Source organism: Trachurus japonicus, chromosome 21 (assembly GCF_045865225.1).
Source record: "Trachurus japonicus isolate A0001 chromosome 21, Traja_1.0".
In the NCBI taxonomy this organism is placed as follows: domain Eukaryota; kingdom Metazoa; phylum Chordata; class Actinopteri; order Carangiformes; family Carangidae; genus Trachurus; species Trachurus japonicus.
Window position 1 is genome coordinate 22,586,964 of NC_140927.1, and position 18,196 is coordinate 22,605,159.

At 42.4% G+C, this 18,196-nt stretch overlaps 1 protein-coding gene across 1 annotated transcript in view; it reads left to right on the plus strand.

The window, feature by feature from the left end:
• The first annotated feature begins 787 nt into the window (after positions 1–787).
• impg2a (interphotoreceptor matrix proteoglycan 2a) overlaps positions 788–18,196 on the plus strand; it is a 28,370-nt gene continuing 10,961 nt past the window's right edge. Inside the window, exons 1-17 of the mRNA XM_085765442.1 lie at positions 788–1,228; positions 1,331–1,561; positions 3,608–3,774; positions 3,879–3,904; positions 4,005–4,037; positions 4,720–4,757; positions 4,932–4,999; positions 5,079–5,234; positions 6,185–6,243; positions 6,349–6,369; positions 9,588–9,796; positions 11,377–11,431; positions 13,778–13,953; positions 14,223–15,244; positions 16,340–16,612; positions 16,704–16,923; positions 17,808–18,018. Coding sequence (XP_085621568.1) covers positions 1,150–1,228; positions 1,331–1,561; positions 3,608–3,774; positions 3,879–3,904; positions 4,005–4,037; positions 4,720–4,757; positions 4,932–4,999; positions 5,079–5,234; positions 6,185–6,243; positions 6,349–6,369; positions 9,588–9,796; positions 11,377–11,431; positions 13,778–13,953; positions 14,223–15,244; positions 16,340–16,612; positions 16,704–16,923; positions 17,808–18,018 — 3,044 coding nt within the window. The 5' untranslated portion in view covers positions 788–1,149. The remainder of the gene's footprint in view (positions 1,229–1,330; positions 1,562–3,607; positions 3,775–3,878; positions 3,905–4,004; positions 4,038–4,719; positions 4,758–4,931; positions 5,000–5,078; positions 5,235–6,184; positions 6,244–6,348; positions 6,370–9,587; positions 9,797–11,376; positions 11,432–13,777; positions 13,954–14,222; positions 15,245–16,339; positions 16,613–16,703; positions 16,924–17,807; positions 18,019–18,196) is intronic.

Consider the following 18,196-nt stretch of genomic DNA (forward strand, 5'->3'; position numbering starts at 1 on the left):
TCTTTACTTACTTAATTGTTCCATTCTTCTCTGTCTTCTCCCACCCAATACTGTATATGACCCACCCACTGACGGGTACCACTCTAACAAGATAATCAGTGCTATATGTTCACATCACCTGTCAGTGGTCATAACATTATGGCAGATCGCTGTACGTAAACAGCTATTTAAGGATAAGAAGAAACAGATTTCCCTTTTTAAAAACAGGATAAATCCCATAGGAAGAGTTTGGGGTTAAAGGTCGACCCCTGACTAAGCCCTCGACTCTCACTGCCGTCCATCCATATAGGCATCCCTGGAAGGGTTGAGCTCAACGCTTCATCTGCTAATCACTATATTTCTGGGTGGTAGGGGTCTGTGTGAGGGATACGGGTAAAACTTAAAGGCACTATATGAGGTGAAGCAGCTCTTGAGTCTGTATCTGTTACAACCATATCAGCACTTTATTCTTTTATATAATCCCTCAAAGGAGATTAATGATATATATTTTCTCTTCCCAAAGCCTGCTTATCTTTGCAGGCTGGATGTGTGAATTGCATGATTTGTCTGATTGGGCTGAACCCGAACGACTAGCGTTAAAGCCCTTGGCCTAAAGAGTTAATAGTTCTTGTTGAAGACATTACTTCCTGATTGAATCACTGCTTGAATCACTAAACTGTCATAATCTCGATATGTGTCACTGCATCTCTGCGTTTGCCGTCAATTTGCGAAGCCTTTTCTTCCTCTGCTCTCCGTCCACGTTTCCTCCACACTAAGCCCCCTCCCTCCTCAGCGTTGCTCCAGTAACTTCTTGGCGAGCTCCTCTAAAAGGCTTAGAGTAAACAGGATTAGAAAGCATTAAAATAAAAATCCCTCCCCTCTCTCTAGGAGCCATCTGCCTATCTACCTGAGCCAGGAGCTGTCCTCTCAGCACCATGTGACACACCTCTCTTCAGCTGCAGGGGGGGAAAAGCAGGAAACCAGTATGTGACTGTGTCGACAAATGATTTCTGGACGGGGTTCTGTTGTTTTTCTGCGTCTGGGGAATTCTGAACTATGCAAACTTGTAAGAAGCTGTTCACACTGCAGATACGTGACTTGAGAGGAGCTACATATCTACTTGATCCTTTTCCGAGTCCACAGATTTAAACTCAAACCCACGGATTTAACATGAACATCGTATATTGGAAATGTGTTTTCTATCTCGTTGCATTTAGTTCCCTTGGTTTATTTCTGGACATAAGAACAGGTATGTATCAGTAGTGAGCTCATGAGCATCTAGTCTGCTGCTTGCCCAAAGCACAGTCACATTTAAACCCTAAATGTGTGTTGTCTTTTTGTGGTGTCCTAGGTGCAACTCTGGAGGGTTCCTCTATGGGATACCTGAGTCTGCCTTATAGTGAGGAACCTGTGGTGTATCCACGCGTCGTTCGTGTTTCTGACCTGAAGGAATCTCAAAGAGGCCATGCGGTTATCTCTCGACGGAAAAGGAACATCCTTTTTCCGAGTGGTGTCAAACTGTGTGCACAGGAGACGGCACAGCAGGTTGTCGCGACACACCTGAGCTACTTTCATCTCAGAGGTGAGACGAGAGTAGATCACACCGTAGATGGACACTCACACTATACACCTGTTATTGTCAGGTTGGAGGACACAGAGGTGGTCTTCACTGCACGTCTTCTTCACCGTGCAAAGAATGAATTCACCACTAAGGGTTTTAACCTTTGCTGCATTTACAGCAGCAGAGTCAAGCAGAGGGGTGTCGGTCGACATCTGTGTGGACACCAGTGGCAATTAGGCCTTATGAGATTTACATACAAGACAGGCTGTGGTCTACTTCAGGTAGACCTTTCTCCTTACAGGGTCAGCTCAAGGAAATCAAACAGTTAAACGAAAGCTAAAGATCAACTTAACTAAAACTTTTGGATTTTTTTTTTGTTGATTTTGAAGTATTTACGCTTAAAAGAGGACAGTCAAAAAATATATACAATATCATTGCTGTGGAAGTAGAGATATTGTGTTAAAAGTGTCAAAACCTGGTAACCCACATTACAGCTCAACCACCTGCACTTTGGTTGAAGATCCTGGTGTGTTAGGGGTCGGCTCTGTTCCCTGGGTCCTATGTTCCCCGCTTATCCAAAAACGTCAGGAAACAGCAGCAGTTGTTTAGAGATGTTAAAATAACACATAAATGTTACTGCTATGTTTCCTGCCTTTTCTTTTAGTAAGCAGGGAACATAGAACCGACCCCTAGCACACCAGGATCTTCAACCAAAGTGCAGGTGGTTGAGTTGCTTTGTGGTTTACCAGGTTTTGATACTTTTGACACAATATATCCACTTCCACAGCAATGATTTTGGTATAAGAGAACATAGAACTCTGTGACGATGTGATTTATTCTTGATTGAGTGTATATCTTCTCAGAACTTTATTGATAAATCTCTTGCAAACATATCACTGTGAAAAATTTATAATAGGAAAAAAAGAGGATTGTGTCTGAAAACAAATTATTCCAACTTTATGGGCATCCGTGCATTGCTCAATACTTGTACTTACCACATTTCAGAGAGAAATTAAGCTTTTTTTTCTTAGTCTTTTTTTTTTTATTTTTTTACCCTGCCTTGTCTTTTTGACAGTCGATCTGTATATTATATGCAAAAACATAAACAATATTGTAAAAGAATAAATTACCCACCTGTATCTGAAGTAGTTTAAATGTATTGCAACATGGCCAAATGCAACAGCAAGAAGTGTCACTAATCAGAACCCAAAAATGAAAGTGGAGAGGTTTTATACTTATATTTGTATGAGTACAGTTTGCCGATGATATGTCTGCACTTTTACTTCTTAAATATAGAGGTATCTTTCACTTGTAAATGAGTATTTATTTCATTCGGTCATTGCTACTTTTACTTTACTAAAGACCCAAAACAGTTTCTCCATCAATACTAGAAAATGTGTTATTTTTTATTTCTGTTAATTAATTAATTCTTTCATTTTTTGTTGCATGAAGTTAAAAAGCAGCAAATAAACAGGGAACTGCAGTGGGCAGTGAGGACACATTTTAACCCATTTACTGCTTAACAGACACTGAGGCGCAGGATCAAGGTGATTATTGTCACTGAACTCGTGGACAGCCGGATGAGGCCGATGGTGCCAAGAATCAGTCTAAATAAATTAGGCTGTGATAGTGAAAAGTTGAAGTTTGTTATGTAAGCTAGATTTGGATTTGGAGTTTGACCACTGGTGTGTCACGTCTCACAGACAGCATTGATTAGAGAAGGCGATTGGAGCATATGTCAGTGGCACTGACTTTGGATCAGTGCCCAGTAGGCTGACTCATGGAGGAGAGTTACGTCATGAAGCTAACATGGCTGTGGATGTAGATTTTGGTGCCAGAACATCAAGCTGATGATATATAGTCTATATCATATATTGTATGATTTAAAATATGATAAAGTCTTCTTACTAATGATCCTGCAGAGTGGTCGCTCTGGGCTAAAAGAGCCCATCAAGGCCAGTAAGGGCTCTCCCAGGAGATTTATTTGGAAAATATTGTTGCACTATTGCTCTCATGTGTTCTGTGACTCCGTTTTAAGTGGATGTTGTCTCTCCCTGGTCTGACCAGTGTGCCAGGAGACCATATGGGAGGCTTTTAAGATCTTCTGGGACCGCCTCCCAGAGCAAGAAGAGTACCAAAGCTGGATGAGCCGGTGCCAGGAGGGCACAGTCACGGCACAAGATATTGGCAGCTACTTCAGCCAGTCAGAGGAGCACCAGGCTCTGGTTAAAAAGGTTAGTGGAGGACTAATGGTTTAATAAAAGAGAGACCATCCAGACCATAATAAAGCCTTCTGAATGATGGCTGATAATATTACTGTCATTTTATTTTTTTTCAGAGAATGTCACAGCCAGGTGTGAAAAGGTATAAAACAAACCGAGCACAATCACTCAGTCATTCATTTATAATCTGATTGTAAAAAGTCTGTGTTTTGTAAATGTGTCATTCTTCCCACTATCCGTAGTGAGCCCACCAGGTCCTGGCAGCATATGTGCAGGTAAGGTTGTCAGTGCTCTTCAACCTTACCTGTTCATATTCCCGCTCAGCAATGACCACACGTCTTCACATGTCTCATGTTCAATTGTTTGTTGTTGTTTGTTGTTTTCCTCCCTCCCCTATTTTTAATAGTGTGTGCTTTAGACTTGGATACTAATATCCAAATTCTAGTGTAGTGCATTAGTTTCCTCTTTTTATGTTTAAATGATAACACAAGCATTATTTTCTCTAGTTTTATAATTTTCAACATATCCCATTAAGAGCCTGTAATCAAATCCCAACAGAGCTCGCAAGCATATGACCCATGGCATGTAAACCATTATTAATGGTTTACACTTCATAATATTGTTGTTAAAACAATATTGTAAAACACAATGCAAATAGTTATATAATAATAGTAAATATGTCTTCATATGTAGACACATAGTTTACACAATTAACTTATAATGTGTTATAAAAGATTTTATGATGTTTGGTAGGGGTAAAGTTAATGATGTAATATGTAATGTAATGATTTAATATAGGTAGGGCTGTTTAATGTGTTGTGTAACCTATTAGGTTGAGACGCTATTTGTCTAAAAGAAAAAGGTCCTAGCTTTATTATTCAAATTTAACCCTGTAAAACCTGAATATCATTGGTGATTATGAAATAATGTGACAGTGGTTTCTTTACTGGTTCACAGCGCTCCAACACCACGCACATCCGACGCTGCTGTGAAAGGTCAGTGACACTATACTGACAACACCTGTGCACACAAATAAGTTTTTCATATCATGCTGGACGTTTTCTGTGAGTGTTTGCTGGTTCACATCCACTTGAAATAAATCCACAACCTGTATGTTTTTTTTTCTCTTTGCACACATGGACTCCACCTCTCAGAAGATGTAGCTAAAGAAGAGAAGGAGGAGGAAGCAGCAGCAGCAGCAGCAGTCACCACTGTCCCAGAGGCGGAGGAGATCACAGTGAGTATTCACCCATACATTTTGAATGTTTGGTCATCTTCATCTATATGTGTAACTGTATGTGTTTCTCACTGTGCAGCTGGACAATGACATCGCCATGCAGCCTCCCACACCCATTGTGTTGGAGCAGGTGGTGGAGCTCAGCATCCTCCTGACAGGAGAGATGTACAGCGACGACCTTGAGGATCCAACTAGCCCCCACTTCCAAATGCTCAGTAGACAGCTCGCTGAAAAGGTTAGTCTCTGGCTCGGTCTCCTTTTATGACTCCCCTCAGTGCTACTGTATCTTGGCTCTGGTCTGAACCTGATATATCTCCTGCTTTATGGTCTATGATGGATGCCTTGTTAGTTTTAATAACACGCGCTTTAACTGCAGCAGTAGTTAAACCCAATCTCTTAGGCCGGGGTTCAAAAAACACAGATTTTATGGTACACATTTGGTTTTGGTGAAATAACTATGTGCTGAAAATACAACTTTATGATGCGTCTTGGGATTAGATAAACTTTTGCACATACGCATTTGCGCAGGTTCTCACCTTTGGACGCGGCTTCAGTGGTTTTACAGGTACTTGGAAAATTCTGCAAATTTCTTTTGGTACTTTTCCCTGGCGGTCAGCTCCCCACACGAATGCAGTGGGTACGCAACCTCACACAGATTAAAAATAATTAAGTCATCTCTCCTTAACCTTTGATTTGTATTATTTTCTGCAGAGATTCTCTCCATGCATAAGATCTGCATATACCAACACACACACGCTGCATACACACAAGCTTACGTGCCTTTAAGGGATTATAGTGGAGGAGAGGACGGGGGCTGGAGACTCAGAGATAGTTTATTGGGTGTAGAGAAGAGGAGATCGGAGACAAAAGGTCCTGGAGATCTTTTTGCTTCCTTCCTCCTCTGATGGATCAAATAAACTGGGTCAGTGAGTCTGCACAACAGCATATGTATTGTTTTCTCTGAAGGCGTAGAAGCAAAGCCTTGTAGACCAATAAAAAGAGTTTCCCGCGAGTTGACCGCGGTGCCTCTTGAGAATAATGATCCAGGCCGCAGCAAAATCAGCCCTTTTGGAACTATAAATCTGATTTATTTTGCAGAGCAAGTTGATTGTAACTCTGTCTAAACGAAAAACTGCCCTTAGCCGAGGATTGTTTATGATGCCTGATCATTGTTTGTCTTTGCAGATAGAGGATGCTCTGGAGGGGCTTCCAGGATTTAAGAGTGTAACTGTCCTGGACTTCAGGTCAGGACTAAACGTTAGAGCGAAAACTTCCCTGAATTTGTAGCATTTACACCATTCCAGCTTTTTTCCTGCTGAGATTTAACAGCTTCTTATTCTTTTATGTAGGCCTCAGAAGGACACCCAAGGGTGAGTCATCGGTGGTAGTTTGACCTTGAGTAGTTTTCCCTATCCTGTCTTGCATTTTAAGCCCACAGATCCCTGTCAACCATCCCTTAGCTGCAGCGGTGTGGGTGCATGTAGCGTCACCTTCATCTCACACTGTGTTTACCTGTGAGCGTAGGCACGTGTTAAGGTGTGTCACTAGTTGCCTGTGTTAATGGTCTTAGTGTGGTCACTCACCTGCTAAGTGGGATCAGGATGGGCCCAACCGAGTGAGCAGGTGCTCTTCGATAGAGACGATTATCGGGGCTTTGCGACCTCACCAATCAGCCTCTGGTGAGGTCGGAAGATGGAGAGGAGACGGGTTAGAGAGAAAAATACAGCGGGTCCCGGGGGAAAAGAGGCAAAGGAGAGGAACTAAAACACACAGAGAAGGAATACAGTTGAAGATGCTGTGACAGACATGCATTTCAATTTCTATGTAACAGTAATAGTTTAACATTTAGGTTATTTTGCATGTGCTGATCAAGAAAACCTTAATCTGCAAAGAAACTGTAATATCCACTCACTGAGTTCTTTATTGGGGACACCAATACACCTGCATATTGATGGAATGCATACAATTGTGTAGAGTAGACAGGGGTCAGGGTGAAAAAAAAAAACGCGAACATCCAATGAGCAGCTGTAAATAAAACACCTCGCTGATGAGAGAGGTCAGAGCAGAATGGCCGGACTGGTTGGAGCAATGATAACTCAGATAACCACTTGTTACAACTGTGAGAGTTCACAACACATTGAACTCTAAGGGGATGAGCTACAACAGCAGGAAAAAAAAAACCAAGAACAGGAGCCATAAGCTTGAGTTGGCACAGCTTCACCAAGACCGGGAATATGTTGCCTGGTCCAATGAATCACCTGGATTTCTGCTGAGGCAGCAGATGGTTTACGACCAGATTGTGCATCAGTTGCGGGAATCCATGAACCCAACGTGCCTTGTGTCCACAGTCCTGGCCTGGTGTTGGTGATGTAATGGTGTTTTCCTGGCACATTCTTGGCCTCGGCCTCTTCATAACAATCAATCATTCCCTGAGTACTCACAGCCAAAATGCTGTTGCTCCTTTAATGGATTCAGTGAACCTCAGTGATCTCCCCAGTCACTAGATCTGAATCCTGTAGATCTTCTCTGGGAGTTGGTGGAATGAGAGATTCACAGCATGAACAAATCTGCAGAAATCATGGGATGTGAGGATTGTGTCAATATGGGTCAGAATCTCACAGAATTGTTTTCTTCATCTTGTGAGATCGGTGCCAAAGTGAAGCCCTGTCTTGCATTAGTATGGTTTTCCTTATAAAGTGCTTTGTGAGTGAAAACACAGTAAAGTGAAAGGAACAATAAGTATTTGCTGAAATGTTGTAGAATGAAACTATAAAAGAGCAGAAAATGGAAAAAGCGCAATTAACCCAACACTGTAATTCAGTATTATCGTAAATTACTCAGTTACAATCCAACGCTGGACACTATAAACTCTGCTCTTTATTACTTTTGTTGTTACACATACATTGTGAACTATTTAGCCATAATTGTGCAAACATACGTACATACATCGAGTGCACTGAGAGGTATATTCAGACGGGTCCACAGTGATGCTGTGTTGGATGTTGGATGACACGCTGCTGCAAATCACAGGGCACAGCAGGAGCAGGAGTTTTGTCTGCCTCAGTGTATGTGTGAAATTGAAGGGGGGGGGGAAGTTGGACCTCCCTCTAAATGGGGCCGACTGCGGGCCGGCACGTGCTCAGACGTCTGCCAGAAAACCACACAAACTAGGTCAGAGTGGAAGGCTCTCAGTAGTCAAATAAAGCCTGATAGATGTTCACCCCCCCCTTTTTTTTTTTTCTCTTCTTCAACGGCCTGGAATCTCTTGTGTGATTTCCATGTTTATGATGATGATATTGATCATTCTGCTGACTCTGCAGTTTTTGACCTACATAGTCGAACCCCCTGCCTTCCAAGCGGGAGTAAATCACCAGAGTCATCAGTCATCTGTGAGCGCTCGACAACTCTTTTAACAAGTTTGACGTTAAATCACAGTAATACCTAAGCGGTTTTCATCGTCTTAGAGAGGTGCTCTCTCTCTCTCTCTCTCTCTCTCATCCAGGAGACGTTTGTTTTCCATTTTCTTATTGTAAAAATATGTATAAACAGAGGATAAAATAGTGTTCAGGTATAAACCTTGTACCAGTATATCGAGTGGAAAATTTCCACACCGATTTTTGGATTGTAAAAATTGACAGGAATCGTCCGTCTCTCAACAACTGCTATGAAGGCGTCTTTGTACAAATAACTCAACTCTTTTAGTGCTTCAGAGAAAAAAGATTAGTCAAGATAGAAGGGGAATTGAATAAATAGATTAGGGCAGGGGAATATGGCTAAAATTCAAAATACCATAATGAATGATAATTGAGATTGAGAGGTTGTTTTTGAGCTTGGGGACAGTCGATTCGGAGGAGACGAAAATCTCATGTAGAAGATGATGAAAGATGTGAAAAGATGTAACTGCATTTCTTGCATAAATTGATACTTATGTTCATGTGTTTGGACAATCATAACATTTGTTTGTCTTATATGGATATGTATCTAAATTCTGCAAATATATGTAAAATCTAATTTAAAATAACCAAATTTGATGTTTCCAGAGGGAATGGACTTATCAATGCTCAATCACAGAAGTTAAGATATAGAGTATATGCCAATTTACCAAAGAAATGATTCCTTGGATATGAAACAAAAACGAGAGTTAACCATCATAGAAACAATAATAATGATGATTAAAGAACGAGAAACATCAGAATTGATTGTCAGAAGTTGAAGTACCCTTGATAAGTAAAGTAAAAACAACGGGTTTCCAGAAATTTCTCATGCATATTCTTTTGTGAAATCATTTCCAAAACAAGATTAGAAGTCATCACTTTTTCGCTGCTGGGAAATTTCACAACACACTTCTTATTCTTCCTAGCGACTGTGCCTCATTTTTCTTCCAGCAAGCCGATTAATCAAGTCTTGAAATCTACAGTTACAGCATGATTGAATTAGACCACAAAATTGTAGCAGATAAAATTGTTAATTATATAAAAACTCCACAATTCCAACAAAAATCTGTATGTGATTATGTTGTGTTATTCTCTTCAGACTGCTCAGTATTATGTAGATTTGATGTAACAGCTGCGTCTTTGTGTGTTTTCAGGATGGATGGCGTGGTGGTGGACTACGCTGTCACGGTGGCGGTGGACGGAGCAGGGGTCAGCAACGATCAACTGGACTACTTGACCCTGCAGTCGAACCGGGTGGAGAACTCGTACCAGGAGGTCAAGGAGATCCCCACGGTGGTGTACACCATCACCGAGATCAAGAACTTTGGCACCGAGGCCCTGCATCGCTTGGAGCTAGAGAGCGGTGAGAGTGAGACGACGATAGCTGAGCTCTGCCTGCACTGCAACAGAGCACGTGCACGCAGCCTCTTTTATTTGATTTATAGATATTTATTTAATTGGCGTGGTGGTGGTGGAGTCACTGGGAATGCACTGGCAGAATTGCGTGTTGCATTGCAGGGCAAACGTCCACATGTCATATCGAATGGAGACACAGCGGACCCAGCACTGATATTACACTGTATGCTACAGCACTTGAGAAAACATTCCAGGGTTTTAATAGTCTCATCTGTTCCTTATTTGTCTGCTTTTTCTGTCAAAGAGGACAGACACATATTTATAACAAGTTAAAAAAGAACGAGGCTGGTTTTTAATGAACAAATCACAGAGTCATCAGTTATAGGATCTGTGTATTTATTCTGTGCTACAGTTAAATCCTCGTCATTAAACGCTCTGCAAAGTACAACTCAGCAAAAATGATGTTTGAAATCTGAGCCCTAAGGGTTTTTTCTTATTTGGGGGGGCGGGGGGGGCTTTACTTTTAATCCTTTATTTTGGCGAACACCCAGTGGAACTTACAGTCGACTCTTAAAAGAGGACTCGGCTAATTTAACGTTAATGTCCAACTCAACAGTAGTTTCTATAAGGAGGATTTAGATCTGTGCTGCAAGATCAAAGATATCGCTCCATTTTCTTTTCTTCCCTGGCAAAACCTGGCACCTGCATTACCCACAATGCATCTGGGCGAGCTACAAATTCTGTTACCATTCCTGTTTATTTTTATCATGAGGCTTACAGCTGGACATAAAGGCAATTTAAACATCTCTTGTTTCAGACAAGCAGTGGTGCTCCCTGATACCTGTCAACAAACTTATAGTTAAAGGATCGCACACGCGCACACACACACACACACACACACACACACACGCACACACACACACACGCACACACACACACACACACACACACACACACACACACACACACACACACACACACACACTCTGTAGGGAGATCCAAACTGCTGCGTCTGTGAGATTTTGACAGTCAGAAGTAGGTTAGGTACCTCCTACTCACAGTTTGGGCTGTTGTCCACAAGTTTGAAGAAGGTGATGGATGTGATCGTGTCTATATCCTCCTCCTCCTCCTCCTCCTCCTCCTGTGAGATCTCTCCTCGCTCATGTTTTTTAAGAGAACGTGTGTCATTAGTTTACTGTGCTTGCGAGCTCCTGTTGAGATGGATGCCATCTAATTCTTGAATTAGTTATAGGCTGAGACATGTGAAATGAAGGCTAAGCACTCTCATATGGCTGACACGTGTGGCCGAAGGGAACTTAAAGCCACAGCCTTGGCTTTGTTTTTGCTTGCTTGCAAGAATAGCCGTGGCTCACGCTGGATGATATTCACTCCAGATTTTAGCACTGATTTGTAGATGTTTACCCCTGAAGGTAGCGCTGTCAGAATGAAGGCTGTCACTGGCTCAAACAGAAACACTTGAAAGGATTTCCCAGACTCTTGCAGGCAGGATTATTTAGGCTATTTGGCGTCTGTGCCTTTTTCGTGTCAGTTTGTATTAATATTTGTTCCCCCCCTCTGGTTTCACAGTGTCTGAGATCCCCGAGTCTGTCAACACTGCAGAAGGAGACACGGTGAGTAGCGAGTTACCTCCGCAACTATCACAACAACGATCTCTCTACCTCGGGGGCTATCCCATGGTGCTTTGAGGTCCCACAAAGTTGATAAATCGCTTCTGTTTAAGGAAGCTGACAGTCGCCGTTTGACTGATGTTGCGATAACCTGTAACTGGCTTGTGATGTTATCCAGACCACACCAGTTCAGGTAGGGGATGAGCTCACCAGTGAGGATGAAGTGCAGCTTTCAGGATTAGTTTGGCCCTTGCCGTAATAATCCACTGCTATTCTGGGGCAAAGGCTACAGTGCACCACACCACAGCACAGCAAAGCCAAGAGAGAGAGAGAGAGAGTGCACATATGAATTCATTCAGACCAGTAATACTATCTAAAGTCTCTCTTTATTTGTGCTGTCATGTGGCCGAGTGTGTTCTTTTGAGGATAATCAGAGTTTATGTTGTGCTATATGTGTCTGCTAGTTCGCTTTATAGCTCAGCTCGCAGTGTGATTAATTTGACTCATTATATGAACTGGGAAGAGTTTGGCAAACTTCACATCAGTAATTGATTCACAGTGCTGGAGCAGAGAGCTACTGTGCCACCGAAGCACTTCTCTGCCCTGGTTTGGATTCAGAACTTTTTTTTTTCCCCCAAGTTTTCATTGAGTTAATATAAGAAGTATGGAGCCTACAATACCAAATTACACCTTCATACATTCAAAGTGGAGCTGCAAGATATGTAAAAAAACAAAAACAAACAAACAAAAAACATCATATTGCAAACCATATGGGCTGCTTGTGGTTGCAGTTTCAGTTCAAATGATCAGTTTTGCTTTCACTTTCACAGTTTCATATTTTCTCTTTTAAAAAATGTACAATTTATGATGGGACTTTTTGTTTGGTCTTGTGCCAAACAAACATGTTCCTGGACAGTTTTGAAGATGAACATTAGTGCCATTTTAGCTTCAGCAAAAGAAATTGCAGCTCCTGTGATCTGGATATTGCACTTCACTTACATGGTGATAATTTGTGCAACCCTAATTTAAAGAGTTATTTGTAGGATTCATTGGTAAACTCTGAGGATATCTGCTAATTCTGCTTAGGTTTTTAAGTTTTTAGTGAAAGCAACAGTGAGGCTCACAAAACAGTAGTAAGCAACACATTCAAAGCCAAATTACAAGTTATGTTGTAAAAAAAAAAAAAAAAAAAAGAGCAAACATTAACAACTGATTTGGGTTTATTGTTGTTGGTTAGTTGTCAAAACAGTTTCTTGTTGTACTGTATGTGTTTTCTTCTTGAGCCAGACAAACACTGTGCAGATTGGGTTTGAAGCCTAGGGTTGGTCAGGGCTCGGCTACTTTTAGAATCAAGACTTTCTGCTAGATTAGCTGTCGTTTGATGTGAACTCTGAGGAGGTCACGACGACGTCTGATTAACAGCCTGAACGATCAACAATCTGATAGATTTCTGGCATTTCAGAAATTTTGCTTGGCTGTTTTGCGGTTTGCAGCACTTCCATCATCTGATTTTCCACATGACTGTTGTCAAAAGATCCATGATAAACTGTAGCGATCCTGTTTTAATATTACTGGAGAAGTTTACATGCTGTAAATAAAGCTGTAGTCTTCAGATATAAAACCGACGTAAAACTGAAGAACAGACAGATCATCTTCCAGACATCTGAGGCTCTGTGTTTTTCTTGCTTTACTTTCTATCTGTTCTTTTGTTTGGAGTTATCACAGTTGTCTCATGCTGCTTTTCTCTTTTTTTTAATTGTCAACCTGGCCCTGTTTCCATCCAAGTGCTGCACAAACTTTAACAGAATTTCAAGGGGGAAAAAAGGAAAAGCAATGCTATGCTAACATCAGGAACTGGTTTGTCAAGTTGAAGGAACCAATTCTCTTTTCTGGTGCTGTTCAACAAAATCTAAAAAAAAAAAGGGCAAAACAAACCTCAAATGGTGAAACACAATCCTAAAAACGTGATGTTTTATGTATTAAATTGAGGAACACTGGAGGAATTGTTTGTGCAGAAAGACTGATGAAAGTATGTTGTATTGCACATACTGTAGGCTACATTACTTTTTCTCACCTCCAGTAGTTTTACTATGATGCAACAAGTTTGCAACATTTGTGCTATGAGCAGCATTTTAGCCTGTTATTGAGTAATTCCTTAGATTATGACATTTTAAATAGAGAAAAACATAAAAAATAATTCTTAAATGCCATCATATTCCACTCCACAGTTCATTTATTTATGTAAAATGGTAGAGTAAAAATTCAACGAGCAGCTGCAGAAGCTCTTATTGGCTCGACCTCATGAATATAAAACACTGCGGTGAAATGTGATAAATCCTGTTTGTGATGCAGGTCGTCAGTGTTGATGAACCGCCGGAGGTTGTGATCCCGGAGGAGGACGCCGAAGATGATGTCCTGCCTGAGCCGTCTGAAGCCGACGCAGCCGCGGCAACAGAGAATGACATCATTGTGCTGGAGGAGAGCACTGTTATATCTCCTGCTCCTGTCCCGACCACCAGTGCACCTGAAGCTGAGAGTGAGTGTTAATCATGAGCACAAGCAGTTTATCCTCCTACCTTCTGCTTTTTATTTGCCATATCAGCCTTTTTCCTTTTTGCAACACTTTAAAAAATGTAAAGACATGGGTGATTTTCTCCATCTGTCGGTGCTCATTTTGTTGATCTTGAGTTGAACGGTTTGTTCGCTTTGCCAGACAAATCTGTGGCCACTGGAAAAATGGTAGCCACTTTCTAAAAATGGAAACCAGCAGGCAGGCACACTGAGTTCTCAACTTTGTTTTTCCAGGCATTGAGGAGGAAGGTCTGTTACTGGAGGACACTGTGCAGACTCCAGCTGTGGAGAACCCCCCTCCAGAGGAGCTCCCAGAAGAACTCCCCTCCTCCCCGGAGCTGCCAGAGGACCTCACACTGCCCGAACCACCGGTGGAGATCGAGGCCTCGGGCTCAGGCACCGATGACCTCGGGGAGCTGATCTGGCCAACTGCAGCCACAGAAGAACAAGAAGAAGATGAAGAACAAGAAGCAGCAGAAGCAGCAGCAGAAGAACAAGAATTAGAAAAAGAAGAGGACGTCTCTCTTGAGGAGACACCTCTGGAAGATGGACTGATAACAGAAGATGACACAGAGGAAGTGGGAGAGGAGCCTGGTGCTGGAGAGGTGACTCTGGAGGAAGATTACCCTACTGAGGTTGCTGTGAATGAGGCAGATATCCCCGAGGAGCTGGAGACCACAGAGGAAGACGAAGACGATGAAGAAGACGAAGGACTGCCTGTTGAAGCTCCACCCCCTGAGGATGTAGATGTAGCGAGCGAAGAGCCCGAGCCAGAGCCAGAGGAGACAGGTCTACTTCCTGTTGGTGAAGACTCAGTAGAAGATACAGTTGAAGACTCAAACCTCACTGATGCTCCACCTGCGGACGAGGAGGAAAACCTTGAAGATGGAATCAAAAATGTTGTTTTTGCCGACCCTGAGGCGTCCGAACCGGAGGACCTTGTATTTGAAGACGGTGGCGTGGAGGAGGAAGCAGCAGAGGTTGAAGAAGAACAAGACAACCTAGAAACACCTGAAGCTCCAGTTGTAGACGCAGAAGAAACAGAAGTTTCTATCATCTCAACAGAAGATCTCACAGAGGACGAGATCCTACTGGTGAACAGGGATGAAGTCGAAACACCGGTGACGGATTCCTTGAGCCCGGCCAAACCGACCGAGCTGTCTCCAGAGAGGGAGTCGCCTTTCACACGTATCTCTGATGTGAGCCCCGCCTCTGATGACGACCACCGTGGCATTATCATCCCTACACTGGTGGAGGTGGAGGTGGAGGTAATTGCAAATGAATGACACGAATCCAAACAAATGTATCTGGATTTGCAAGTCTAGGTTTTAGAATTACAAACACATGTACACAACCAAGTCAACAAGAAAGTAAACCAACAAAAAAAAAAAACATAAATTCAACAAGCAGAACACTTGACTCACTTTATATGTGAGTTAAGGCTATGAGGGTATAAACGATAATGACGCTGCAGCTGCTGTTTTAGCTCTTTCTGTAACAACAGCATCTCAGCTTCAGCTTCGGCTTCGCCCGTTGCCAAGGCCTTCTGGCTTCGGGCCTTGGCAACGGCTGACTGATATTTGAGAGTGAGTGTTGCTAGGTGACAAAACTGTCAAAGTCCATTGTGTGCAAGTGGCTGTAGTGCGTCAGAGAAAAAACCTCAACACAAGCTGTTTTTCCACTTTTTTTTAAACAATTAAACGTTTCATGGGTTGCTGTGATTGAAGCTGTTTGTCACTTTGCAACTTCTGGGAGGTCCCGAGTTTGTTTATCATTTATGACTTTAAAAAGGTTATTAGCCTAGCGTGCTACTGATAGCTCCATAAAGACCCAGGAAGAGGGTTTATCTTTCTTTCATTAGTCCAGATGTGGTGACTGACCACAGAGAACCCGACCCCACGATTTAAAGCCTGATCACACACTAATGCACAAGGTCTGGTAATCTTACATGAAGCTAAGTAATGGCCGACAACTGTTTGGTCATTAATCAGCGCCTCATGGTAGTGTATGCACATCCCAGCATGTTTTCCAGTGCGTCAGCCAAAGACCAAGTACACCCGCACACTGGATAAATGCATAAATGTAATAAATTAATAAAGGCGATTTATTTAATCTATTTATTGAATTTTATCGAGTTTTAAAATTGAAATTTATGATGTGGTGAAGACATAATGTGGAAACTTGGTATTTTTTATTCAATAAATTACCTTGCTCAGTGTGTGGGTGTTCTCTTTGCTTTCAAGGAAATTCAGAAAAGGCCTAATGAAAGCAGTTCCCTAAGACAAAGGAAGAATTGTTGCGCTCCAGATAGAGGTATTATTTCAAAGTCTGTTTATTTTATTATTCACCAGATCCAGACCAAAGAAGGCATGGATGATGATGAGGACTACGACGTGGTTCACTATGATTTTGGGTTGACCAACCACACCGAGGAGGGCAGCACTGGATTTCCGTTCAGTGTCTCTCACGGCACAGACCAGGCCAGTATCGCCATGCCTGCGAACCCTGGACGAGCGCTGATGGTGTTCTTCAGCCTGAGGGTGACCAACATGATCTTCTCCGAGGATCTCTTCAACAAGAGCTCTCCAGAATACAAGGCTCTTGAGCAACGCTTTCTAGAGCTGGTAAACCTCTCACTTTTTTACTCATTATTCTTACTCTTGTATCATTGCTTTGTAACATTGAAGCATCATCTTTGAAAAAATATTTTCCCAGCTCGTGCCGTACCTGCAGTCCAACCTGACCCACTTTGAGAACCTGGAGATCCTGAACTTCAGGAACGGGAGCATCGTGGTCAACAGCCGGATGAAGTTTGGGAGACCTGTGGCTCGAGGCGTCACCACCACCGTCTATCTGATCCTGGAGGATTTCTGTAACACAGCCTACCAGACGATGAACCTGGCCATTGATAAGTACTCGCTGGATGTCGAATCAGGTCAGTGCTTGATGATCTATACAGATGATTAATTTCTCAAATGAAGTGGCTTAGGAAATACCATTATTCACTTCCCTCTTGAGATGCAGATAAGATTGATACCATTTTCATATCTGCTTTTTCGATGTAGAGCTGCAGCCAGAGGCTTCGGTCACGCAATAGTCCTGCACATTATCCCCATTATAAAACAAAAAAATGGTGCCTGCAGCTTCCTGTAGTTTCATGTTTAGCAGGAGAGTGATATCAATCTTCTTATTTAAGCGTCTGCAAGAGAGCAAAGCTTAGTAAAAACAACTGCATTAAGTCACTCTGGAGAACAGCTTTCAGTGTGAGAGGGACTATAGGCTTGTGTCGAATCCCTGTCGTGACACGTGAACCTCATGGTCGCATCAGCTTGGGCGAGATAATCGGTGCTTCCCTGGACCACAGCCAAGTTGGCACATGTCATTAACTTCACTTTGAATGACTGATCAGTGTGCAGCCCTGTTCCTTGCACTATTTCTTACTTTTATAACAGCCTAGTAGTGCAGTTATAAAGCCGGCTGTGTTGTAAGTGAGAGCATCAGTCAGCTTGTAATCAGCCATTCATGATATCAGTGAATCATGCTTGTGTTTACAATCGTGGCTGAGCTGTCATAATCTGTCTGAGTGACAGCCAACACACAATACTTACCGGATCTCTTTGCATTAATCTAACCTAGCTCTGTATTTACCGCAAAGACACAAGAGTGGAATAGATCTTCTTATCTAGGTCTTGGCAAGTGCATTTCACAAAATGTTCCTATTTACTTTAGTATTACCTTTTTTTTCTTTGTAATGCTGTTAACCAGAAGGCCTGTTATCATTAGTTTAAAGTCAGTGTTTCCCGTCTCTTTAACATCCAGGTGACCAGGCTGACCCCTGTAAATTCCAGGCGTGCAACGAGTACGCAGAGTGTAAGGTGAACAAGTGGACGGGGGAGGCGGAGTGCGTCTGTAACGCTGGCTACTTCAGCGTGGACGGTCTACCCTGTCAGAGCATCTGTGAGCTCCAGACAGATTTCTGCCTCAATGACGGCAAGTGTGACATCATCCCGGGACAGGGAGCCATCTGCAGGTGGGTGGGGATTATGGGAAGTGATCTGCATGTGTGTGTTTGCATGTGTGTGTGTGTGTGTCTGTTTGTTTTTACAGGTTTGCGAGATGCGGCGCTGCTTTGTCACATAACAGTAAACAGATTTTCAGATGTTCTCAGCTTCTAGTTTTGAGGTTACTTTAGTTTGAAGATCATGTGT